Below are 27,791 nucleotides of genomic sequence, written 5' to 3' on the forward strand. Positions count from 1 at the left end.
CACCAGAAAAAACTAGCGAGGAAGATTTACCAAACACAATTAGATGTAATTAAATGACATACAAGTTGAACTGTAAGTCCAAGAGAATACAAGTTAACAGTATTTAGCATTTTCAGACAACCCAGTATTTTCTAGCATTTTTAAAAAGAAAAGACAACTTTATGATGTTTAGAGAAATGTAAACCCACTAACAAGTAATTCAGAAGAGAACACAAGGCCCTGCAACAGAGAAGCTGAGCGGCATGGGAGTGCCGGGGCTCCCTGCGCACCCGCATCCTGGCAAATGCAGCGCCCTGGGCAGGGCCCCGAGGCCGCATCTGAAGCGGCACCGGGCTGAGGCCTTTAACAACTGCAAAGCACTTTTAGTCAAAATTAGCGATGGCTATTTTGAAAGTGCTCGTTTAATCTAAAAGGTAAGCTGTTGAGAATATCCCTCCCCACTCCAGGGAAAAACGTACACTAGTTGTTTACTTCATTTAATTCTTTCAAATAAAGTGCTCATCAAAAAGAAAACAGGCTGGACTTTGTATCAAAGTCTTGAGACTTTTTCTCAAAAAGAACTCTGAAGAGGTAAATAGGAAATCTGAGGATCTTGCTGTTTTCCACAAGAATTCAAAATACTGATGTGGAGAAACGTAAAATCTGTCTTAGATTTTACTCCGTCTGGAAAAATGATTTTGGCAGTAGTGAGGAAAATTCTCAAATCCTTTTGAATTCTCCGTGTACATCACACACAGAATAAAAGTCACACGAGGAATTTAAATGGCATCGAGGGAAACAAAGCTGTAGAGACGCTCTCCCGGCCTCTGTGCAGTTATGAGAAACAGAAGGACTAGCGGGGCCCGACTGGCCCCTCAGTGTCCCTGCCCCGGTGCAAACCCATCCCCAGCTTCGAGGCACACGGCTCAGGTCCGCGTTTCGCTAGGAGGCGAGGCCGCAGTACTTTATCAAGATCTGCACCTGAGCGAAACGTGACCCGAACGCACCTCTGCGCAGCCCCGACACAGAGCCCAGCACCGCAGGCGCCTCGGAATGCATCGATACTCCGGGGCGTTCCGCCTGCTGGGCTGGTAGGAAATGTACTGAAATACACACTGGATAAAAAGCGGAAGTGACACTACAGCCACCACCATGGGGAAAAATGCAAAATGAGAAGGTTACATACAAGTGACTGGTGCGAGCTAAACCCAATGACCATCACACCGCACAGTAGCCAAAATAACAAGTAAGTACTTCCAACTCACTGGCAAAATCAAAATGTTGGCAAGATTATCTACTTCAATAAACTCTTTGTGGTAAGTCACATATCTTAAGTTGAGATAATTTTAATTACATGGAAAATGGAAAGTTTATCTGGTCAGCAAAACCTCCCAGTTTCCTTTCCACTCCCTGAGCTGCTGCCCGAGTCAGGTCACGAGCCATCCCCCTGGCTCTCCCCTCACCTCCTCTGCGTCTCCCAGCCCAGCCCACTCTACCTCCTGAACCGTCACACCCCAACGCTCCTCTCCGTCATCACAGTCACTGCGCTTATCCGTGACCTCTAAGCTGGGATGTTGGCAGGTGCATCACTCAGGACACAGGGGGTTTTCTGAACAGTGTGATGACAGACGACAGTATGACGACTCTGTATTCCCAACCCCTGTCAAGCCTGCTTCCTAAAACATCAGGTGGAGGTTCTTATTGCCTATTCTAATGTTTACAACATACACATTCTTCTCACTCTATCTTCAAAGAGTATACTACACCTCACAGAAACTATATGAATTTTGTAAGCATATATTTGCGGTATTTCACCTCACCTCCGCTCATTGTCTGTGTAGTGAAATCCCGTTTACATTTACTCTAACTGATAAAGTGCTACTTTGTTTATTCGCGACCTTTGCAAGCGACCGAACTCTGGGGAAAAGTCTGGAAAGGACTGCCCATGTGTTCACCCCTCACTCCTCACCCCTTTGCAGACTGGAGACTGCACGTAGCTCACTGGGTGAGGAGTTCTAGGTCAACACGTCCCTCAGGAGCTCAGAGAAGCCGTGCTGGCTTGCACATGTTTGATGAGAACTATGCAGTCAGTCTTGTCTTTGTTCCCCTGGGATGGAAGGTGCCATTTTCGCTGATTATCTTTAAGATTTCTATTACTTCCTGGTTTTTGTTTTTTCTTGTTGGGGTTTACTGAACTTTGGATAAGTGCGTTTGTTGTTTCTGGGACGGACAACTTCTAAGTGTGCTCCCAGGGAGTTCCACCTTTAATACTCAAGCCTTTATGCAGTGCCCAGGCCTTGAGTGTGGGCTGCACCCACGGACTTGCTTTAATGAATGGAACAGGACAAAACTGATAGCTTGTCGCTTCTGAGACTAGGTGGGAATACAAGCTTCTTCTCTCGCTTGAAGTCTCTCTGGCTCTCCTTGCCATCAGTGCAGCAGGCCCTGCACCTGCCGATGCGCACATGAGCGCCAGGTCAGAGCTCCCCCAGAGGCAAGCCTAGAGCTCAGTGCAGCCCGGCAGCCCCGAGACGGCACCAGGGTGGGGGTAGTGCCGCCTGGTCTGTGGTGGGGAGGCCTCACAGAGCCTGGAGACGATGCCAAAACTCAACTCACCACGTTCTGGAATATTTTTGTTAGGCAGTAAAAGCTTTCATCAAATGTGGAAACATTTTGACCAAGTTGTTTTTTTTTTTTTTCCTATCACTACTCCCGGGGAATCCAATTATAGATAAGATACAATTTTTAAAATATTTTTCATATTTTTTATGTTTTTTTGTTTGTTTGTTTTTTACAGGCAGAGTGGACAGTGAGAGAGAGAGAGACAGAGAGAAAGGTCTTCCTTTGCCGTTGGTTCACCCTCCAATGGCCGCCGCGGCCGGTGTGCTGCAGCCGGCACACCGCGCTGATCCAAAGGCAGGAGCCAGGTGCTTCTCCTGGTCTCCCATGGGGTGCAGGGCCCAAGCACTTGGGCCATCCTCCACTGCACTCCCGGGCCACAGCAGAGAGCTGGCCTGGAAGAGGGGCAACCGGGACAGAATCCGGCACCCCAACCGGGACTAGAACCCGGTGTGCCAGCACCGCTAGGCAGAGGATTAGCCTATTGAGCCGTGGCGCCAGCCTTTACATTTTTCTTTATATAAAGATTATTTGATCTCTCCTGTGGTGGAATGAGAAGGCATGCCAAGATGGCCACTGGCAAACGAGCCTCAGTTACTCAGGAATGGCTTCAAAACCCACCTAGCAACGGAGCCTGCCTGGCAACAAGCTGTGATTGGATGGCTTTGGAAACTGGTTGGGGCATAAACCGCCCCTTGACCAGATTGGCTGCCTTGGCTATATAAGCTGCTGTACCAACTGAAATAAACGAGTCTGTGGGCTGCTCGCCTCTGGCCCACTTTCACCCAACTCCTGGGGTCTGTGTGGCGACTCCGTGCCTCTTGCCCCCACCACGCTCCTCCTCTCAGAATGAATCCACAGCAACACTCTCTCATGTACATGTTCTTCTGTTTTGTTTTCTGTCCTTTTTCTCAGTGCCACCTTTTGGATAGCTTCTACTGTCTCGGTGTCACGGCCCCTCACCTCTTCTGCACCACTTCAGAGCATTTATTTTCTATCTCCAGAAACTCCAGGTGGCATATGTGGCATCTGTCTTTTAAAATCTATTCCACTCTCTCTCCAGCCCACGTGCCCCTCTACCTTCATGAGCACATGCAGCATTTATAAACACTACAAAACAGAAGAGTTCTCGGATTGCCTCCCCACGTGCTCACGGGCTTTTGCTGCCTATAGTTCAATGCACGAAAACCAGCTCTGTGCACTTTTCTTCTGGATTCCTGTTTTGAGAGAGTCACTCTCATCACTGTGCTCTATCTTGGCCAGTCAGTAGAAGTCCACGATTTATTAATAAAGAGCCCCTGGAGGATGCTAACGGGCAGCCAGATTGGGAACCATGTGGGCTAGAAGCTTCCACTTCCTTAACAGAAAACCATCCTTCCAAGACAGCACACTTTTTTCAGGGTGGTTAGGCCTGATGAGACCTGCAGGCCCCAAGCTTCTGTCTATATCATGGATCACTAGTGGACTCAGAAACACCTTCTACTAGAGAAAAGCCGGAGGCTGCTCTGCAAAGAAGCCGAGACTATTGTTCCTTCCAGGAAAGTTCCACGTGGAGAGACCTGAACTGAGTGTGCGTATACTCGGAATGCTGCAGAGCTGGAGAGGGGGAAGAACCGACTTGGAGAAGTGGTCTTCCTGAAGCATCCCAGAGAGGAAGCGCAGTCTCCCTTCCGGGATTGCTTCTCACAGAAACCACTCATTCCAGCAGGAATCACACATTTAAAAATTACTAATACAAAATTTTACCAGTGTGACTTTCCAAACCATTCACCTGATAAACTAAATTAATAAACATGAACAGAAAATACAAATAAATAAAACTTTACTCATCAGTAAAAACGACACCAGGGTCCCTTGCGCCCCCGCGGGCACCCTTCTGAAACTCACCCTTCTCCAAGTAGGCCCTGGGAGCCCAGGGCGGGTCCTCCTCGGCGTAGGGGTCGCTGTACTCCACCACAGCTGCCTCCTCCTCTTCATAATCTTCCGGGGGAGGCGGGGGAGGAGGGCACTCATCGAAGACAGGTTCCTCCGCGGGAGGTGGCGGAGGCGGTGTATCTGAAACTGAGAATGCGTCAAGCTGACAACAAAACTACACATCAGGCGCAGCTCCCTGCCCCCTCTCCAGACTGAGGCTCATGGACTGCAAATCCAGCCATGTCGTAACAACTGCCTCAAACAGCAGGCAGCCTTCCTATAGTGCTCTCAGTCCTCCAGCACAGCTTCTGCCTCCGACTTGGGTCAGCGCCGAGAGATGCTGAGTGAAGTTTAACCAAAATAATTATTATTAACTGAGTCTCTGGAACCTGTTTATGCTAATAAATAATGCTCTTTTCAAAGAGCTCAGTACAATATAGTTTGGGTTTATACTATAATCAAGGAGCATTTGTTATAACAATACTAATAATTTGGATATTTATAACAACTAGAACAAGTCCAGGGAATAATCATATTTTAATTAAAATTGCATTTTACCAAAGTGGGAAGAAAAACTTATGAATAACTTTGAGTAAGTTCATCCATAAAGATACCGTGTTTGCTTACAAAAACCTCAACTAGAGCCTGCGCCGTGGCTCAATAGGCTAATCCTCCACCTTGCGGCGCCGGCACACCGGGTTCTAGTCCCGGTCGGGGCGCCGGATTCTGTCCCGGTTGCCCCTCTTCCAGGCCAGCTCTCTGCTATGGCCAGGGAGTGCAGTGGAGGATGGCCCAGGTGCTTGGGCCCTGCACCCCATGGGAGACCAGGAAAAGCACTTGGCTCCTGGCTCCTGCCATCGGATCAGCGCGGTGCGCCGGCTGCAGCGGCGGCCATTGGAGGGTGAACCAACGGCAAAGGAAGACCTTTCTCTCTCTGTCTCTCTCTCTCACTGTCCACTCTGCCTATCAAAAAAAAAAAAAAAACCTCAACTAATTCAGACTAATCTGTGATTCAGAATTCCTTCAGACTGAATGTCCAAGTGTACCATGAGAGTGATTTAAAATATTTAAAATGTCTTCTACCATGGGAACGGCATTGTGGCAGAGCAGGTAAAGCCGCTGCCTGTGACATCTGCATCCCATATGGGCCCTGGTTCAAGACCCAGCTCCTCCACTTCTGATCCAGCTCCCTGCTAATGAGCCTGGGAAAGCAGCGGAAGACGCCCCAGGTGCTTGAGCCCCTGCCACCTCTGTGGGAGACCAGGAAGATGCTCCTGGCTTCAGACTGGCCCAGCTCCAGCCATTGCGGCCATTTGGAGAATGAACCAATGAAACAGTGGATAGAAGACCTTTCGGTCTCTCCCTCTGTGTATAATTCTAACTTTCAAATAAATAAATTCTTAAAAAAAATCATCTCCAAACTCAGAGAACTCAAAGCTTTCAAGATGCCAGGGACACACTTGATCATAACTCATCCAAGTGAGATGAGTAAGTCTGCACTTATCAGCTGCATTTATCAACAACACTAATTCTTATTTGTGAGTTACCAGTACTGTTTCCATGAAGTTCAAGTGATCCTGTTTGCTTTCTACTTTTTATCTCAGCCTACACAGAACTTGAAAAGGCTGCTGATGCCCGGGCGAATCAGCCTCATTAGCACCACTGGTCCTGTTTATTCCCCGCCCGCTAGCCCTTCTACACCTGTCTGCTTTACCAGCTGTGACATTTTACTCATCCAACAGGAATGTTTCAGTCTTACAATTTTTTAGTAAACAAAAGACACAGATATATGATTTTAGTATATCCTGTATGGAAAATCACAGAGATGGAATGAGAAATAACATAGACCGCATTCACATCTGTATGGTAAAGAGGCAGACTGTAACAACTGCAGACAAACAGATACAAAGGAAACTTCACAACAACCACCTCGAGAAGTCACAAACATCACTGAGAGATGCTCGCGCTGCTTTTCTTGCGACTGCTTCACGGCTGCATCAGGCTACCATCACTACTGCTTTTTACCCCAAATATTCCAGTTACTCAGCCAGCACTGTACAGCACATTATTTCACTTCATCTCCGCCTCAGACTGTGACAGTTTTAATCCTCATTTTATGGACCTGGAAACTGGCTTCCCCAGACTAAGCAGCCCCACTGCAAGGAAGGGAAAGAGCCCTGACCCCCAGAGCTAACACCTGTTACCTGCAAAGCTACAGCACTGCGGCATGAAGCTGACTAAGTAATTCTTTTCATCACTCCTCCAGCAGACAGCATCTGAGGCACCGGCGCTCAGTGCTGAGAAGAGCAGTGGCCACAGCCACGCAGACCTGGGCAGCCAGCCTTCTGCGGACAATTAGGTACGTGGTGTTTGAGGAGATGCTGGGAACACTCAGCACAAACCACGGGTCTTATATGGCTCAGGGAATGACCAGGGATAGGATGGCTTGGGGACGAGAGATTTCATTCATGTCAGTTATAAAGAAAAATCGAGTACAAAGGTAGCAAAGTAGAAATCCTTCAAAGGACAGTTCCAAGCTCAGCAGAAAGAGGCTCAAGGAAGCTGAGAGGACTGGACAGGAAGGCCCTGCTAGAGGGCAGTTTGGACTTTATCCAAAGAGCACAGGAGTCACTGGAGGATTTTAAGGAAAATAATAGGATCATAACAGCACTTCTTACCCAGGATGACTGCGTCACTACCACTGGCTCCAAATGATTCCAGGCTTATTCGAAACATTAAACTTAATGCAGAGTAAATATCTGCTAGGACAGAATATCTTCAAAATGTTATATCTGAAAAACTTTGAAGATAATTCCAAAAGGAAGGTTTACTTCTTTCCAAGGTGAACGTTTTGAAGAGGATGACATTTATCTGAATGTCTAAGTCCTGCTATGTCTATAAAATCAGTCACAGGACACTTCATACACAGTGTTTCTTATTGTATACTTTAGTACACGTGAAATGTTTATGACTACAAAGAGATGAAAATGACTATCTCAAAAGGCAATCGTGATAGGGTGGCTGACTTCCTAAAATACTCACAGGTGCAAGCTAGCCTAGTGGCTAAGACACGCGCAGCCCACACTGCAGCACCCAGGTTCCACAACTGGCACTGGCTGGCTCCCGACTCCAGCTCACTGCCAATACAGACTCTGGGAGGCAGTGGAGACGGCTCAGTTGGGAGAACTGGTTTCAGTGTCCAGCTCCCTATGAAGGCCTGGGCCAGCCCCAGCCATTGCAGGCATTTGGGAAGTGAACCAGTGGATGATGCTCACTCACGTTTTCCTCACTTCTCCGATTTTTAAAAGACATTAATTGTTATAGTAACAGTGCTACTATAAAATTCTACAATCATCTACTTAAGTCCTTTCTAAGTCTTGAGTTGGTACTCATGCACTACAAAACTATATTAAAACTACCTTTTGGGGTCTGTTCATGAAATATTCTGATGTTTCCAGAAATTCTGCAACTCACTAGTTACTGACAAAAACTAATGACACCTTGTTTTCCAAGTAAACAATCAACTTTCAAACTTAATTCTTTTTCAAAGAAAGTAACCTTTCAGTTCCATACAAACATTCTTAATTGCTAGTTACTCTTCAGTGTCAACGTCAGTATCTGGCCTTTACTACAGAAGCGGCTCAGAACCCTTCTGCTGAGAATGACATCATCTTGTGTACATGCAGTGACAACTGACTGGTGGAATTCTCCAAGATGCAAGCTCATCATAGTAGTTAAAAAAAAAAAAAAAAGTCCCAGGGTATTAGCTAAGTGACTATCCCAATTAATCAATGTGCTTCAATTAGATTTGTGATGAGAGAAAATTTCTTTTACGTAATGAAACTTGACTTTCCACCTTATGGGTGTGTAGAATGGAACTAGCACAGGAAAGTCCTTTAGTTCTGATGCTCTGATTAAATCCTTTTCTACTTGTTCTAATTCACCTTGTTTAGAGGCAGTGCAAAGTTTAAAGACAGCAGTGAGCCACCTCACTTAACTCACAAACCTGGCAAAGCGTCACCCTGTGGCTGTGCCCACCGCACGCTACGCCAGCTGACCCCTGCTTAGGCCCTCTTCTTGAGCTGCTGTGGGTCCCACACAAGCTAAAAGCACTGTGGTCCTAACAGCGTAATTCAGGAACATGTGAAATATCCACCTGATTAGATAATAAAATAGCTCTTAAATTCAACAAAACATCTGAAAAAATCGGAGTGTGGTAAGCATCACAGGTGTTCATGGCTAATTTTACAATAAATAGAAACAAGTAAAATAAATATATTTTCAGAAATCAGCAAATAAAGATGCCAAGGTACCTGAATGAGACACTGAGTCCTCAGGCCAATCAAACTGGCTTATAACCAGTTAATAAAAAAGCCAGACTGTGTCAGTAAAAAGTACGCTAGAAAGCACAAATACTGAGAATGCAAACGTGTCTTCTACTTTTCTAAATGCTGGGGAAACAGGGGGAAAAAAAAAAGACAAAAATGCCCGCTCTCATAGAGCTTATGTTCTTGTACTGGCAATGCCCATTTCCAGAGAAGCAGGAGTCCTGAGTGACAGACTACGAGAAGTTCCAGTCCACATTACACGGGGCTACTCTGGCCAGATGAAATTAAAACTTGAAGGTAACTCCCTAGGTAAAGATCCCATGCCTATCATGCGGCCTTAGGACTGCATGTGCTCCCTCGTGTAAACTGTCCACGAGAAGACAACTCGTCTCCCAGACAGTGCTCGCTACTGGACGCTGACACGAGCCTCTGGGTTTCTGGGCATTCCCAGCTTCCTTTATGCTTCCCTAACCAGAAAACTCAGGGAGTCAATAAAATCAGTTGCCTAATTCTACCTGGTTCAACACCAGACTACAGACCAAGATAAATTCATTGCCCATCTCTGCGGTCTCTTGGGAGACAAGGTAGCAGGTGGTCCTCTGGGCCTTCCCAGCGCACGGTCCGTTTACACGTGGAAACCCAGGCCTGTCAGAAGATTCGCAGGCATGCCCAGGCCACCAGAACACCCCTAACACTGCAGGAACAAGAGAACTGGCTTCTCTGTGTTTGAGCAACCAAAAGAAAAAGGCACCTGGGGATTAAAAAGTATCACCTCAGTTACACAGGATCTTTCTTTTCTCATATGTACTTTATTTTAACTTATTATCTTTACTACTTAATTTGAAACTGTTTGAAAATAAGGAATCTCATCTTAATTATTTTATCATTCCCACTAGCCACTCATACAGTGACTTGTCATCAAATTCAAATATCTGAAGTATCAGTGAATGAATGACTATTCAATCTTATATAAATGACATTTTAAGCCTACAGTCTGATCTACAGCATAAAGAAGACATAAACTTACTATTTTCTTGGACTCTGGCCACAAATCCCATTAAAGGTAACTGAGGAGTTACCTGTAGGATGGAGGGAGGAGGAGGAGCAAGAGATACTGCAAAAACAAAAAAGGTGTGAAGGATAAGGGGTAAGGGCGAGTTACATTAAAAGGAAAGGATAATACAATAAAACAAACACATAAAAGAGGAAACCACTCACTTTACAAACATTTACTAAGCTATTGCAATGAACCTCTTTTGAGGGATAATTCATCAACACACATAAAACAAAGTATTAGGGGAGTTTTTAATACGTTTTTAAAAATTACATCAGGAAGCATTTACCAGACAGATGTACACAAGCATCTATAACAATGTGCCTTCTCAAAGAAAGAATGCAGATCATCATGAATAATTTGGTTTTCTGAATTTTTTCCTTCAAGGTTACAAATTTAACAGTGTATCAATACAGGAGAAAAAAAACTGTATCACAAACTTGGACTTTTTAGTATTTCAATAAAGGCAAATTAATTGATTCTTCATTTATTAATTAAACAAACAGATGCTGACTTCCTACGGAGTGGCAAGTACTCTTCGAGGACATCATTATCAAAACCTTTCACTGGGGCTGGTGTGGTGCAGGCAGTGGCATAATCATAACCATACGGACACTGGTTAAGAGTCCCAGCTGCTCCACTTCCGTTCCAGCTCCCTGCTAATGGCCTGGGAAAGCAGCTGAAGATGATCCAAGTCCTTGGGCCCTCGCAACCACGTGGGAGACCTGTTTGAAATTCCAGCTCCTGGCTTTGGCCTGGCTCAGCCTCAGCTGTTACGGCTGTTTGGAGAGCATACCAGCAGAGGGAAGATTGACTCCTCTCCCTTCTCTCTCTCTCTCTCTCTCTCTCTCTAATTCTGCCTTTCAAATAAACAGATAAATCTTTTTTTTTTTTTTTTTAAACAGGCAGAGTGGACAGTGAGAGAGAGACAGAGAGGAAGGTCTTCCTTTGCCGTTGGTTCACCCTCCAATGGCCACCGCGGCCAGCACACTGCGCTGATCCGAAGGCAGGAGCCAGGTGCTTCTCCTGGTCTCCCATGCGGGTACAGGGCCCAAGCACTTGGGCCATCCTCCACTGCACTCCCGGGCCATAGCAGAGAGCTGGCCTGGAAGAGGGGCAACCAGGACAGAATCCGGCGCCCTGACTGGGTCTAGAACCTGGTGTGCCGGCACTGCAGGCGGAAGATTAGCCTAGTGAGCCGCAGCGCCGGCCCAAATAAACAGATAAATCTTAACAACAATAAAAACCTTTCACTGAGAGCCTGGTGATGTGCCATTACAATTTTTCATCCCCCATTTGGTACACCTTCAACAAATGCATAAATAAGCCAGGTATGTGCCAAACAATTCTACAAGATTAACTCTACAGTTAGAGTTTCCTTCAGATTGGGTGTAAAATATTGCATGCATCTTCTTTAGTAAGAATGCCTTTATCAGCTCAAAATTAGTTACGACTAACAGAAAGAGAAAGACAAAAGGGTCTGCTCTCAAGGAGATCCCCTTCAGAGTCAGAACAGAGGGGAAAATAGTCAACCGCATCCACCAATATCTGCGGCAGTTCCCTGGAAGTGACCGGAAGGCTACAGAGCAATGACCCTTGAGCGGCTGCTTGAAGAAAAGGAGTTCGCCAAGCATCTGGTTCCAGAAAGGCCACCCAGTGAGGGCAAAGGCTTGAAACATGACCAGCTCACACGACTGGAAATGTTTTCATGTATGGATACCACAAGATAGCCCAAAATGAAAGTCAAACCCTGGAACAAAGAATGCATAGACAGGAAGAAAAGGATCCTGCACGCCAGGTCAAAGAGGGCTTACTGGAAAGATCCTGGACTTTAAAGCTATGCAGCCTCAAATCCCTGCCCCAGCATTTCCCTGCTGTTTGAAAAGTCAATTAAATTCTTCATGTCTAACTCATGCATGCAACATGAGAGCCAGTGACTCCCTACTTCACATACTATTTGCAGAGATAAGAAGATAATGGGTACACATAATCAAGGTAGTTTCCAGAAAAGGAACAGAGAGAATTTAGTGTGGAGGAAGAATGCTTGGTAACTAATAATTTAGCTACCATTTAAAGGAGAGCAACAAGCTAACAGTGATGCTTAGACTGGGAACCTTCATAAGGATGAAGGCGGAGGTGTCATTAACTACATTATCCTTAACACAGGCAGTAATGGGAAAGCACAGGTGGGGGGGGGAGCAGGAAGGACAGGGAGAGAGAGCAATACATAAGCGAGATGTGTGGAGAGACTTAAACATAAAATGTGGGCGACAGCTAGGTAATTTGGGCTGCAAGTACGTGAAAAATCAAGAGATACAGAGTTAGTAGTCATCAGTAGAGAGGTAACAGTTGATGCTGTAGATAGATACAATATATTCAATACTCGAGAAGAGCTAAGCATATAACTCTGAAGAATTTCTGTAAAGGATAGCAGTATTAGTTTAGAAATCAATCCCTCCTCACGTGATTACTGACGTCATAGAGTGTCAACTGTTAAATCAACAACGGGAGTCACTGTGCACTTACTCCCTATGTAGGATCTCTGTCCTCAATGTGTTGTACAATGAGAATTAACGGTAAAACTAGACTTCAAACAGTACTTTATACTTTGTGTGTCTGTGTGGGTGCAAACTGTTGAAATCTTTCTTAGTACATACTAAGTTCATCTTCTGTATATAAAGATAATTAAAAATGAATCTTAATGAAGAATAGGATGGGAGAGGGAGTAGGAGATGGGATGGTTTGCGGGTGAGAGGGTGGTTATGGGGGAAAAAGCTGCTATAATCCAAAGTTGTACTTTCAAAATTTATATTTACTAAATAAAAGTTTTCTAAAAAAATTATAATCTTTGCACTTTAAAAAAGAAAGAAATCAGGCCGGCGCCGCGGCTCACTAGGCTAATCCTCTGCCTTGCAGCGCCGGCACACCGGGTTATAGTCCTGGTCGGGGCACCAGATTCTGTCCCGGTTGCCCCTCTTCCAGGCCAGCTCTCTGCTATGGCCCGGGAGTGCAGTGGAGGATGGCCCAAGTGCTTGGGCCCTGCACCCCATGGGAGACCAGGAGAAGTACCTGGCTCCTGCCTTTGGATCAGCGCGGTGCGCTGGCTGCATCGGCCATTGGAGAGTGAACCAATGGCAAAGGAAGACCTTTCTCTCTGTCTCTCTCTCACTGTCCACTCTGCCTGTAAAAAAAAAAAAAAAAAAAAAAAGAAAGAAAGAAAGAAATCAATCAATCAATCAAGCAATCACTGTTTTGGCATTGTGGCATAGTGGGTGAAGCCACTGCCTGAAATGCTGGAACCCCAAATGGGCACTGGTTGGTGTCCACACTGCTCCACTTCCAATTCGGCTTCCTGCTAATGGTCTGGGGAAGCAGCGGAAGATGGCCCAAGTGCTTGTGCTTGGGCTCCTGCCACTAACATGGGAGACTTGAATGACTCTCCTGCTTCCTGGCTTCAGCCTAGCCATTGAGGTCATCTGGGGAGTGAGCCAGAAGATGGAAGATTTTCTTTTTCCCTCCCTTTCTGACTTGCAAATAAGTAAAAAAAATCTAAAAAAAAAAAAAAAGATACCTTTGGTTAAGTTTTTCCCTAATCATAAATTCTTGGTGGTAAATCCTTAACTTGGGGGTTTGTGGCCAGCTCAGAGGCTTAGAACAATTGTTGCCATGTTCACAATGCTAAGTTTACAATACTTAGGCTAAGCAGATTTTCCTGACACAGCAGTAGACAACTAGCACTAGAAAAGCAAAGGAGAGCCATGGTCACACTAAGTAAGCCAGGCTGCTCCTCTCCTATTAGCACTCACCCCAACCTGCCTTGGAAGAGAAAAGCAGGAAACTGACCACTTCTGTTACTGTCTTTTACTAAATAAAAATAATACATATGGTCTTTCGGGACCCAGCTTAAAAAAAAAAATGAAGAGGTGCTCATCTTACAAATCTTTCTGTGCATAGGTTAACTTTACTATTCTTAAAGGCTTTGGATTTTTTCTTTCTTTATCTGAAACCATAGTTGTTTTCAGAAGTCCAGAAACAGAAGCCAGAGAAAAACAAAACCCAGATCTTTCTTTTGTCAAAGCTATTCTAAGGCATGTTCAAAAAATTCAATTCCATTTTGGGTCTACAAAGGGCATTACAAATTCTACTTGTCCACTGCAAACTTTTACCATGGTGATCCAAATTAATTCTCCTATCATAGCATTCTCTTTTCAGACCCATTAAGATTTCACCTGAGCAGAACTCCTGTGAATCAGAAATAATATAGCAAGGTTCTTCAGACCAGATTTACCTTCCTTTGAGCTGAGCTTCCTTTGAGTTCTCTGATGCAAATAAATGTTTGTGATATTCAGTCTAAGTCCAGGGCATCTTGTGAACGGGCAAGAACAGAAAGTAACTCTATAAACTTGCTGCCATTTATCCAAGTAAGATGATTCCTCACATGACAAGACCCTTCCCCTCATAATCACTTACAGGTTTCCAAACCTGGACTCAGTTACTTATTCTCGCAATATACAGGACTAAAAGGGGAGCTCACCAAGTGAAGTTCACTGTGAGAAGAACCGCTATCTGCATAGAGCAGCATTAGGTACGAACACAAAAACCTACCCAAGAAAACCACACAGAGATGAGTCTGCTGATGAAACACACTCCCCAGACTTAGTCTTCCTGGTCATTTATGCAGTCGTTTGAGGAATAATCTTTGAGGCCTGGTGTATTAAGAAGTCCAAAGAGGCCAGCGCCGCGGCTCACTAGGCTAATCCTCTGCCTTGTGGCACCAGCACACAGGGTTCTAGTCCCGGTCGGGGCGCCGGATTCTGTCTCGGTTGCCCCTCTTCCAGGCCAGCTCTCTGCTGTGGCCCGGGAGTGCAGTGGAGGATGGCCCAGGTGCTTGGGCCCTGCACCCCATGGGAGACCAGGAAAAGCACCTGGCTCCTGCCATCGGATCAGTGCAGTGCGCCAGCCACAGCACGCCGGCCGCGGCGGCCATTGGAGGGTGAACCAACGGCAAAAGGAAGACCTTTCTCTCTGTCTCTCTCACTGTCCACTCTGTCAAAAAAAAAAAAAAAAAAAAAAAAAAAAGAAGAAGAAGAAAAAGAAGAAGAGGTCCAAAGAACTTTATAAAATTAGCTGCTTCTGCAACTTATTTTTACAGCTTTTATACTCTGAAAAATTAAGACACTCTAACATTATCTTTTATTATTAAAAACATCACTTTAACAGGTCACATATATTTATTTGAGTTTAGCTGCTTATATTTTACATTCCAACAAAGGAAATAATTTCAGCAATTTAAAGTGAAATATTTTCTAAACATGAATAGTAACTTAAAACAATGGGTATTTAAAAGTGAACTTAAGGCCGGCACCACAGCTCACTAGGCTAATCCTCTGGCTGTGATGCCGGCACACCGGGTTCTAGTCCCGGTTGGGGTGCCGGATTCTGTTCCGGTTGCTCCTCTTCCAGTCCAGCTCTCTACTGTGGCCCAGGAAGGCATTGGAGGATGGCCCAAGTGCTTGGGCCCTGCACCCGCATGGGAGACCAGGAGAAGCACCTGGCTCCTGGCTTCGGATTGGCACAGTGCGCCGGCCACAACACGCCAGGCGTAGCGGCCACGTTGGGGGCGAATCAATGGATAAAGGAAGACCTTTCTCTCTGCCTCTCTCTCTCACTGTCTAACTCTGCCTGTCAAAAATAAATAAATAAATAAATAAATATGAACTTAAGTAATCCATAAGAGCTTTTCTGATCATGATAAAACTGTGGTTACCAAGTAACTATCAGAAATGTACTCTCAGAAGGCAAAAAAAGAATTATCATTTTTGTTATTTCCTTTCAAACTAAAAAAAAATGTTATGCCAAGAAAAAGCAAATTAATATGCATAGTTAATATAAGTTCTCTTTCATAGTCACTGTGAAGGTCTATTTGGTTTACTTGGTCATGAGACTACACTTACCCATTTAAGATCTTTTCTGGCTCTGCTGGTCTTCCTAAATATTCCCTAATAAGCCCTAAGAGTTGCCTAACATAGGATTTGAAAAGCACTTCTTGCTACTATTCCCTTTTGACACTGCTAAAGCCTACCACATCTGTATTCTGGAGAGTCATAGTGACATTGTAATATATCAAGTCACTTACAGAACATGTGATATAGCTGTTCTTTGGCAGTATCGCCATCCCAATGGTGTTTTTTTCATTGTTCTTCTTAATGAATTTGAATAGCAATCTGAGGTTAAACTTGACATTTTTCCTAAGTAAAACTGCATACCTGGGGCCAGTGTGTAGCAGGTAAAGCTGCTTCCTGCTGTGCCAACATCCCATATGGGCACTTGTTCGTGCCGGTACAAGTCCCAGCTGCTCCACTTCCCATCCAGCTCTCTGCTGTGGCCTGGGAAAGCAGTGGAGGATGGCCCAAGTCCTTGGGCCCCTGCACCTGTGTGGGAGACCTGGAAGAGGTTCCTGGCTCCTGGCTTTGGATCAGCCCAGCTCCGACCATTGCAGCCATTTGGGGAGTGAACCAGCAGATGGAAGACCTCTCTCTCCTCTCTCTGTCTCTCTGTAACTCCATCTTCCAAATAAATAAATAAATCTTTAAAAAACTGCATGCCCATTTAGAAATTCTTCTTCTTTTTTTTTATTTGAAAAAGTTACACAGAGAAAGGAGAGGCAGGGAGAAAGAGAGAGACAGACAGACAGACAGACAGAGACAGAGAGGTCTTCTATCCAATAATTCACTCCCCAGATGGCCGCAATGGCCAGAGCTGCACCAATCTGAAGCCAGGAGCCAGGAACCTCTTCCAGGTTTCCCACACAGGTGCAGGGACCCAAGGACTTGGGCCATCCTCCATTGCTTTCTCAGGTCATAGCAGAGAGCTGGATCGGAAGTGGAGCAGCCGGGACTAGAACTGGAGTCCATATGGGATGCTGGCACTTCAGGCCAGGGCGTTAACCCATTGTGCCACAGTGCTGGCCCCCAGAAATTCTTCTATCTTATATAACTACATACACAGTCACATTTTTGGAAGCAACATTGACTTTTTTATTTGAAGATTTATTTTATTTTTTGAAAGGCAGAGTTAGAGAGAGACAGAGAGAGATCTTCCATCCACTAGTTCACTCCCTAAATGGTCGCTATGAACGGGACTGGGCCAGGATGAAGCCAGAAGCCAGGAGATTCTTCCACGTCTCCCATGTGGGTGCAGGGGTCCAAGCACTTGGCCCATCTTCTGTTCCTTTCCCAGGTGCATTAGCAAGGACTTGGATTGGAAGTAGGGCCGCCAGGACTCAAAAAGGTGCCCATGTGGGATGTCAGCCTTGCAAGCAACTTAACCTGCTATGCCACAACGCCAACCCCAATTGTATTTCTTTTTAAAAAAGCCTTTGCTGTAAGAAAATATGGTTAGTAAAACGTAGGCTACCTTCTGCTAAAAGTCTTACTACTTAAATTATACGTCACTGATTCCTTACCAACCTAGGGTCATGAGTGCATATGTAAATACATACATACAAATACATCTATGTCTACATTTATTCTATACCACTAAGGCACTTCATATTTACCTTCGTAATAAACTTATCTCAGAACTAGCCCTATGTGTTTCTATAACTCTCCTCACTACTGGCAAGATGAAAGATAAACTTACTATTCCTATTTCTTTGCATGGATTAAACAATGAGAACCAAAAGCACCTCAGTTAGCAAAGCATACTTTCAACAACTTGTTAAAACCATCTCATTAGAAAACCATTATTGTGCTCCTAGGACTTAGTACTGCAGACAGTGTCCATTTATCACTGCTGTATTACAATGCCCTCTTTCAAATGCATTCCAAATTGGACAGGAACAAATGCAGTAACCGTGCTGCGAGACCTGGAATTCACAAGACGCCCACTGCCTCGCCAGCTCATTTCAGAAGCACGCATCCATGTCAAGGCTCCACCTGTACACACAGGCTCATAAAACACCACCTGGGACCATTTTGTTAAATCAGGGAATTAGCCACCTCAAGAAGTATAAAATATCTTCTCATTTTAACTGTGACAAAACAGGGACCATCATAAGACCAGGAGGAGTAACATAAGAGATTCATATTTAAAGCCAATAAAATGGAGATAAATTAAAAAGCCTTAGAACATTGACTCACAAAGTAGTAAGTCTCACAAAGAGCTTTCCAAAGAACATGGTTTAGTTAAAAAAAATTTAGTGTAGAAAAAGCACCCTGATTATACAACTAATAAAGCTACTGAAACAGTTACCAAATCCCTGGAGAATAAAGGCAGAACTTGATAGGGAAGAGTACAGAAAAACTAATCACAAGTCAATTGCCTCACATTATATACCAAAGGCCCAATAATTTCAGCTCACCTTACTTCCATGAGTGTGAAACATACTTTCACTACAATCATTCCATAAAAGAGTCTGTTTCTACTCTTAATGTGTACTTTCAAGTATGTGAAAATCAGGTTTACAACAAAAAATATTGAAATATTTATTTAAAATGCATTAAATATGTACTTAAAGAGCTTTCCAGTAAATTCTACCTACAAAGTTCTCACAGAACTATTCTCGTATGCATACACAGGACAGGAAGTATCTCCACATACACTCATTTATCATATCCTATCTACTTGGTCTCAAGCTGTAACAATAAAGTGTCTCAGCTCCCTCATGAAACTGGTTCCCTCTGGACTGACACCATTCATTCAAAAACCCTATTTAAGGATAAAAGAAGGTACACGAGGGCCACAAGCAATAATTATTCAGACTTCTATGAGGATCAAGGACAAAATCTTACCTTCAGCACAACCCTAAAACAGGCTGCATCAGAAAATTGAGGAATAAAAATTGAGGAATAAAAATCTATGTAAGTGTGACACAGCACCTGAACAAATGTGGATTTATAAAACATGGCTTGAAGGCAGAATGTGTCAAAGACAGGCAGTTCCGTCAAACTTCAGGCTCCAAATGAATAAAAGAATAGCACGGCCAAAAGCAGAGTGATCAAAGGCAGCAGTAAGAGGAGTGAGTGCAATTAAGGCAGTGTAGAAGACTGGCACAGTCTCGGCTCTCCTGCACTGTACATTATAATGAGGGCAAAGCTCCTGCCCGATACGCCCCCATCCCTCAAGAAAGAAAAGATGCAGGAGAGTAAGAGAAAGATTAACTTCACATCTGGAGGAAGGTAGGACAACAAAGAGCACGGCCCTGAAAGTCGGAAGACCTCGGTTCAGTCCCTAACCTAAACATCGTTTCATCCTTAGTTTTTTACCTGAAAAATACATATTAAAAATAATCACCAATCCTATTCTGTACATGATTACAAGAATCCTGAGGTAATAAATATAAAACATTCTTAAATTATAAGTATTTAGGTAGGAGGAGGACCAAATTTCTTTTTGAATTTTCCAAAGGAAATAATTTAGGTTTCCTCCATAGCAGTAGCCACAATGAGCAAATTTCAGCTCCATAATTCAGAGCTTATCAAGGAGGGAAGAAGTTGTCCTAGTATCAGAAGTATTCACATACGGACTTACTGGACTCTTGGCGAAAATCTAGGAAAACACAGTAAGGTGATAACACCGTATCTGCAGCGGTAATAAAGTCTAATATGTGCTCCTGCCCCTTTCTAGGGAATGAGCAAAATAATGACTATGCACAGGTGAATTCTTCTGTATGCATGATGCAGCTGTTTATTATAACTGACTGTTCCATCTAAGTCAATTTCTCCAAGTCCCGGTTTCCCATCACAGGTCTGGTAAGAGAATTTAAGTAAGTATAATTGCCTAGCGCAATGCAGCTTCAAAAATGTCATTTTATTTTTCCTTTGCCACTTTTAGGTTCTGTTCATGTACACCCAACTTTTCATTTTTTGTTATTCAGAGCATGGTATACAAATAAACAGGAAATACTGTTCACCACAGTACTATTTCAAAAAGCAAATGACTAACACATTCAAAAGGAGTCTGTTCAGAAAAAGTAAATTCTACATTACATAGAAATCATGCATTGATTTAAAAGCAAGGATTAGAAGGCACTGCTAAGCAACCCAGGATTCATTCATTGATTACTCATTCAACAAATACTACTAACCACTTATCGTGTACTAGCTATTTGTAATTAACGGTTTCTTTTAATTGAAGGTTTTTCATTAGATAACATTTTACAGAATGTAAAATCTAACCTGGATTCTGGTTATAAAATGGTCCTCCATTGATCTGATTCTGAAGGCTTGTTTGTGAAGTTATAGAAGGAGGGCGTCTGTAGGGCAAGGAGCCCCCTATGGTTGGGGGAGTATGGCGAGAGGCAGGCCGATTCATGCTGTAGAACTGAACAGGATGACCTGAAAATGGACAGAACATGAATCTTTCAGTTAAAGAAAATCATCTTAGATAATGAACTGTTTCATGTACACTGCCTGGATCCTACTGAGATTATTAAAAATAACAACACTTAGCCAATTTAACTACTACCTAAAAATGCAATGCGAGCCAACAGTTACTGCTCAGCATCACGATATCAAAGTGCAAAAGGAGAAAAGTAAATAAAATGATTAAGTCTGGAAAACCTACAATTAAATAGATAACCAGTTAACATTAGGTTCTTAGTAAATTAATTAGATGAGGTTTTAAAATCATCACAATTAAAAAGTTACGGCCCCTGCTGTAGTTTGTATGTGTCCCCCCAAAAGCTCCTGTGTTGAAAATAGTCCCCACTGGAGAGTGATCCAACATGGGAAGTGAGATACTCAGCAGACTCATAGAATGGCGGATGTCCTAAATAGCACTCTGGCCTCAGAATCAGCCCTAAAGGCACTCGGATCTGGCTGAAAAGCCCATGAGAGTATTTCAGGCATGGAAAGCCAAGACACTCTGGCAAAAAGATCTCTGTGAGTGAGATCCCAGTGGAAAGAACAGGTCTTCAAAGAGGGAGGTGCCTTTCTCTGAAGGGAGGAGAGAACCTCCACTTTGAATATGACCTTGTCTAAACAAGATAAGAGTCGGAGAACTCAAGGGGCTTCCATAGCCTTGGAAACTCATGACTGGTGCATAGGGAGATTACTGATGCCATAAACAGGAGTGTCAATTTGTAAAGTCAACAACAGGAGTCACTGTGCACTTACTCCTCATGTAGGATCTCTGTCCTTAATGTGCTGTACACTGAGGCTTAATGCTATAACGAGTACTCAAACAGTATATTTCACTTTGTGTTTCTATGGGGGTGCAAACGATTGAAATCTTTACTTAATGTACACTAAACTGATCTTCTGTTAAAAAAAAAAAAAAAAAAAGAAACTATCAATTCCCAACTTGACTCTCACTGGGATTAAACATGACAATAGGTCTGATCTGATTTCATCATCATTTAAAAAAAAAATCATCTATTATTTTTCACTTTATGTTTCTGTGTGGGAACAAACTGTTGAAATCCTTACTTAAGGTATACTAAGCTGATCTTCTGTATACTAAGATAATCGAAAATGAATCTTGATGTGAATGGAAGGGGAGAGGGAGTGGGAAAGGGGAGGGTGGTGGGTGGGAGGGACGGTATGGGGGGGAAAGCCATTGTAACCCATGAGACGTACTTTGGAAATTTATATTCATTAAATAAAAGATAAAAAAAAAAAAAACCTCTACCAACAAAGAAAAAAAAAAAAAAGAAAAAAGAAAATAGTCCCCACTGCCACAGTTTTAGAAGGTGAGACATTTAAGAGGTGGTTAGATCATGAGGGTTCTGCCATCCATGAATGGACTAATGCCATTACAGCAGGAGTGGGCAAGTTAGCTCTGGAGTGGGTTCCAGATAAGAGGCTAAATGTGACCCCTTCCCTCGCCCTCCGAAGTGTACACCAGCACTATGCTGCCGGATGGTGCCTTCTACCATGTTACAACCCAGCAGAAGGCCCCCAGCAGATGGGGTCATGGGCTCCAGAACCATGCACCAAAGAAAGTCCTATTGTTTATCTATCACCCAGTCTGTGTTTTTCTGTTACAAGAGCACAAAACAAAGAGTGCCTTCTCTCTTCCCTAAAAAAAAAAAAGCTACCAACACTGAAAACTAAACTTAAAAAGAATGACATTTAGGAAGGCAAAGAAAAAAATGTTTGGTTGTCAAAAAAAAAAAAAAAAAAGTTTGGCAAGTCTTTTTCCAAAATAATAAATAATGGTAACAATAAGCAATTTAAAGAAAACACAGTATTCCAGCAAAAGGTCTAATGATATAACTCTAAATTAAATACATGCCTATTCAATCAAAAATATTTATCTCTGAAATAAGATTATTTTGTTTTACAGTCTAAGAAACTGAACTATCAAAGAAAGCTGGAGTATAAAAAGTAAATAAAAATATCTCACTTTCAGTATCACCCGAATCCACACACATTTATCATTAATTTCACTAGATGTTAATCTCTAGACATTTCTTTAATGGCTTAGGCCATTTGGAGATACTCTTTCTGAATCCATCCAACTTCCCAATACAATCCAGAGAGTTCTTAAAATTCTACCTTGACTTCACCCCCACTTATAATCACTCACTCGGCTGAGGGCTTTTGTTACAGAGAGTGCTAAAAGCGCCCTGAGAGAGTGCCCGGCAGCAAGAGAGATGGAGGGGACAGGGGAGAGGGAGGTGGGGCCAGGAAGAGGAGGAAGAGAAGGGGAGGACAAATAAGGGAAGGTAGGAAGGGAAGAAGGAGGGGAAAAGGAAGACAAGAAGAGGAGAGAAAGGGCACAGCAGGAAAGGATTGGAGGCATCTGGCCTAACTAAGGGCGAGGATGCTGTTGGGATGCCTGCATCCTACATCAAGTCCAAGTTTGAGTCTTTGCTCTGCTCCCTATTCCAGCTTCCTGTTGACATACATTCTGTGAGGCAGCAGGTGATGGCTCAAGTCTTTAGGTCCCTGCCACCCAAGTAGGAGACTCAGAGGGAGTTGTTGGCTCCCAGCTTCAACCTGGTCTAGACCCAACTATCGCAGACATTTGGGGACTGAATCACAGGATGGAGGATCTGTTTCTTTGCCTCTCAAATAAAAAATAACAACAGAAACAACAGTACCAAAAAATAAGAATGTGACTAGAAATTTCATGTTTCTGGTAAAAGTGCAAAGTTTTATAGCCACTTAGGAAAACAATTTGGCAGCTTTTTAATACAACCTAGTGATCCTTCTCTCTAGGTATTTATTTACTAAAATACCTGAGAAACCTATGTTCAGGAATAGATATTTTGTCCAGTGTTTAGAATATATCCATCCCATTCATGAGTGCCTGGGTTTGAATCCTGACTCCAATCCCAATTTTAGCATTCTGTTCATGTATACCCTAGGGCTCAAGTGATTGGGCCCATGTCATCCACATGGGAAACCCAGAGTGGGTTCCTAGCTCCCAGCGACAGCCTGGCCCAGCCCCATTTGAATAGAAAACCAGCAGACAGGAGCACTGTCTCTCTCTTTCTCTCTCAAATAAATTAAAAAATTTTAAAAACCCCTAAGTTCACACAAAAACCTGTATGTGAATGTCTACGGCAGTTCTATTCATAATCCCTCAAAACCATAAACAGTCCAAATGGCCTTCAACTGGGAAAGAAAGGACAAATGTGATCCATCCGCACCATAACCCATACTCAGCAATAAGAAGGAACAGCACTTCCACGTGCAACAAGAAGGATAAATCTTAAACGCATCTGTTCCAGGCATGAGAGGCTGTACATTGCAGACTTCCGTTTATATGCTGTTCTTACAAAGGCATACTTTTAGGGGACAAAAACAAGCAAACAAAGGGTTACTAGGGGCCGGGCAGCAGGGAAGGAGTGTGAAGGCAACTTTAGAGAGCACAGGACTGCTCTACGTCGTGACTGTGTGTGTTATAGCACTGCACACCTGTGCCAGAACTGACAGACTTACACAGTTACTTCAGAAAGTTCATGGCAAAATACAAAGAAAGGCGAGTTTACTTTGGTGCAAAAACAGTTTCAATCTATGTACAATGTTTTCAAATACACACTTTCCAAATATTATGAAAAGACTTTTTATATCACCTAAGTTTTTTGGTACCAAAACAAACTCATTCTTTGAATTCTGTCTCCCACAAACATTTTGAAGTTTACTCATATATACAAAAGAGATGAATTTTACTGTACATATATTACACCTTAATTTTTTAAAAAAAGAAAAAAATAACTGGTGACTCAAACTCTGAATAAGAGATTATATGGATATAAGTTGTTAATAAGGCACTTATCTTGCTTTTTTTAAAAAATATACAACCATTAACTCACAACAACTGTTTATTTAGTGAACATTAAAAGCTAGACATCTGTTACTAAATCATTATTTAATTACTAAAATGTTGACTCTGGGGCAATTTTTCCTTTCAGGGACTAGAGCCAATTTCAAGATGTACTTTTTATTCTCTTGAAACAGGAGGAACATAACAAGATTCCACTACTTAGTAGCTTGTCTGGCCTAACACTCCTGTATGCAGATCAAAGAACAGCTCAGGTTTACATTTATCCACTACTGAAAGCTTTTTTTTTTAAAGTCTATTACAGAAGCCATCCCATAATACATAATCCAAAAATCTATTTCAGCTGAAAGTGTTTTGAAACATGTAAACAACTGATTAGAAGAGCAAAGCTAAATATTTATTCTGTGAAATACTTTATTGGCAAAGTTAAATGCTAATGTGATATATATCCAAACACATTTTTAACAGGTAAGAACCTGCTTACTAACCAGCATCACTATTAATTGTTCAAATATATGTTGTAGTAATTTTTTATCTCCTCCCCCATTAAAACAGATTTCAGGTTACAATTTTAAAATAAACCTGAATTTCTTTAAAAGCTCATCATCTAAGAATTTCCAGTGTGGGGCTGGCACTGTGGCTCACTTGGTTAATCCTCTGCCTGTGGTGCCAGCATCCCATATGGGCACCGGGTTCTAGTCCCAGTTGTTCCTCTTCCAGTCCAGTTCTCTGCTGTCACCTGGGAAGGCAGTGGAGGATGGCCCAAGTGCTTGGGCCCTGCACCCCATGGGAGACCAGGAGGAGGCACTTGGCTCCTTCGAATCGGCGTAGCTCTGGCCATAGTGGCCATTTGGGGGGTGAACCAACAGAAGAAAATCTTTGTCTCTCTCTCTCACTGTCTATAACTCTGTCTGTCAAATAAATCAAAAAAAAACTTTCCAGTGCTGCTAAAATAAGTAACAGATTCTATAACAGACTAACAGAGGCTTTCAATTGTTGTATCAACTATTTCCTATAAAATATATCCTAGAATTATTGTCATACTTTCCTTTTTATGATTTAACCTATAACAAACAATTTCTAATGACAATTTCTTGAAAGCATAAAGAAGATAGCTCCATACTAAATTTACAAATCTCTAATTTCAAGCAGTAAAAATATTATATTTGTGCTACCTTCCTGGAAGTGCGTATAAGACACTTTACCCCGATTTTTTCAGGAGATTCTAATCTTTTAGTCATATGCCACTTGCTAGCTACTATATTACTCTTCATACTTTTTTTTAAACACAAAACAGAAACAAAGCCAAACAAACAAGAAACCCCTAACGCTGGCTCCCAGGTACTAGCAGAGCAGATGACTGGGCCTGCCTGCAACGGATAAGCCATACTCACCTGCAGGGGGAGCGGAAGAAACAGGGGGAGTTGGAGAAGTGAAGCCATCAGCAAGGGTCTGGGCACCCCCGGCCGCAGCGTCAGGGGCAGTGGAGGAAGGGACAGCAGCAGGAACAAGAGGGGCAGGGGCGGATGCGGAAGTAGCAGGAAGGGGAGGAGTGCCAGCAGAGGCAGCGGGGGCTGAGGGAAAGAGGAAGAGGCAGCATTAACGAGGCAGTCACAACAGGCAGGATTAGAAAGGCAGTGGAATATTTACTGTTAGATATTCAGTGCTTCCCATTAATTGAAAGAATAGAGTTGAAAGAAAAGAATGAAGCATATGTTAAAGAACTACCAGGTATGCAGCAAATAATTCAAGATGCTCAGGGTAATATGCAGATTTTTTTTAAATTCATTAAAAACAAACTTTTTCTATGAAAGCCACTAATTTGGAGGAAAAAAAGGACTTCCTGTATAGTGCCACTTTAGCCCAACATTTGTAAAAAATATACAAAACTAAACACAATACACCAAAAACCAGCATCATTACTTTTTGAATTACACAAGAAAATATATACACTCTGGACAACATCTCATCAGGTAAATATAGAACTTAAACACAAATCTTTTTCATGATTTTTAAAAGGTGTAGCTACTTGTCATATTATAAGTAAATATGGAATATTCTATCCTGTCTTTGTGCCATGCTCTTAAAATTAAAATTTAATTTTGGGTGTTCTCAGACCAAATAGGAACTACTAAATTGCAACAGCCCTCTAATTTTAACTGTCAAAGCTAATTTTATATTTGCCCAGTCCTTTGTTTAACACAGTTCTCATAAAGAGTCCCTCCTGTGTCCAAAGATACACAGTATCGTAACAATAGCTGGAATTAAATGTGTAACTTCTACAAAGTGGTGCTAGAAATCAAAGCACCAACTGAGCTCCAGCCCCAAAGGTATAGACCCAAATAACAAAGAAGTGCAAAGTGAGCACAACTTACAAATCACTTTGTTAAAAATTAAAAATATATAAAGATTACCCAACATTCGTGAGTCCTAAGGGGGGGAAATTCTCAAAGAAAGTCCACTGTAATTGTAATTCAAATTCAGAAAGAAAACCTGAAGATGAAGCACCATTAACGCTTTACCTGGAAAGACACTGGGAGGAGACGGAGTAGGAACAGCAATAGGCACCCCCACACTCCCACTTCCACTGTTTTCCCGACTGCTGCTCCGACTACTGGGGTGGCTTCCTCCACTACTCCCACTGCTGCTAAAGAATGAAAGCCACCAAAACGTGAGTAGTTTTATACAAGACATCATCATTTCCCAAAACTTTCTGAAATGAATATTGTTACAATAATGATAATTCACGTTTGAATTTCTTAATAAATCCAGGGGGAAAGCTGGGTTCAGTAAGTTTGTTTCGACCACCTTTTAGTATGATGTAAATAACGAAACTGAGAGAAGAAAAAAATTCTCCATAAATGTAAGCGAAAACTACTGGGGCTCAACATATTAAAGTAAGTATTACCTTCGTATATTCCAGTTTAATACTTATCTGAAGAAACTTCTTTATAATAAAAAAAATTTCTTGTATAGATGATTTGATTGACTTTAATTTGCAATGGTACCTTGATATACTATCCCATATTAATATTTCATTATGTATAGTTTTTCATCTGTAAAGTTCCACCAAAAAACAACTAGAAATTTCCCACATTTGGTCCATAATTTTTTTTGCAGATCAATTAAACTAATAACCTCATAGAGCAATTTGCACTTGGATTTGTCTCTGCTTGTATTCGGCTTCCTGACTGTTCAAAGTGGCATCAGAACATGAGGAGAGAGAGGTGGAATCAGATGAGGTTTGGGAGAATAGAGTGAGGAAAAGAACTGAGCGCGTAGAAAATGAGAGAGACTGAATCGAGGTTAGCTAACCGGATCATGGTACTATGACCATCACATTTTGCGCTGAGGTAGAGAAAATACCTGTAAGTTCGATTTCTTTGATTCACAGAAGCTGTCCTCACAGGGCTCTGCTGCGAGGGAGCCATATTACGGGTTGGGCTAGGTACGTAATCATTTGGTACCACTGGAGGACGCACTGGCTCCAGTGTGCGATAGGGGGAGTGCCGCCTACAAAAAGAAGAGCGTATGTAGTGTGTGATTAAGCAAGTTTCGGCACAATAAACTCAGAGCTGCCAGTAGTGCAATACAATTGGAAAATGAGAGAGGAAATGTCTTTTAACATAACCCAGCTACCAATTGCAGTCTTTCCTAAAGAT

The 27,791-nt window shown here is 42.7% G+C and overlaps 2 protein-coding genes across 44 annotated transcripts in view; one reads left to right on the plus strand and one right to left on the minus strand.

Annotated features, from left to right (window-relative positions):
• The window catches only part of RAPH1 (Ras association (RalGDS/AF-6) and pleckstrin homology domains 1), a 159,865-nt gene that overhangs the window by 125,883 nt on the left and 6,191 nt on the right, over nt 1–27,791 (plus strand). The window lies entirely within an intron of this gene.
• The window catches only part of ABI2 (abl interactor 2), a 109,326-nt gene that overhangs the window by 5,656 nt on the left and 75,879 nt on the right, over nt 1–27,791 (minus strand). For 5 of the 43 annotated variants that reach the window (XM_008259001.4, XM_008258999.4, XM_051848263.2 and 2 more), the window contains 6 exons: nt 27,496–27,642; nt 26,652–26,776; nt 25,524–25,703; nt 20,073–20,231; nt 9,868–9,954; nt 4,486–4,659 (listed from right to left, as the gene is read on the minus strand). In XM_008259001.4, coding sequence (XP_008257223.1) covers nt 4,486–4,659; nt 9,868–9,954; nt 20,073–20,231; nt 25,524–25,703; nt 26,652–26,776; nt 27,496–27,642 — 872 coding nt within the window. The remainder of the gene's footprint in view (nt 1–4,485; nt 4,660–9,867; nt 9,955–20,072; nt 20,232–25,523; nt 25,704–26,651; nt 26,777–27,495; nt 27,643–27,791) is intronic. The other 38 variants (XM_002712556.5, XM_008259007.4, XM_051848277.2 and 35 more) reach the window with 15 other exon arrangements.

Source organism: Oryctolagus cuniculus, chromosome 3 (assembly GCF_964237555.1).
Source record: "Oryctolagus cuniculus chromosome 3, mOryCun1.1, whole genome shotgun sequence".
Classification (NCBI taxonomy): domain Eukaryota; kingdom Metazoa; phylum Chordata; class Mammalia; order Lagomorpha; family Leporidae; genus Oryctolagus; species Oryctolagus cuniculus.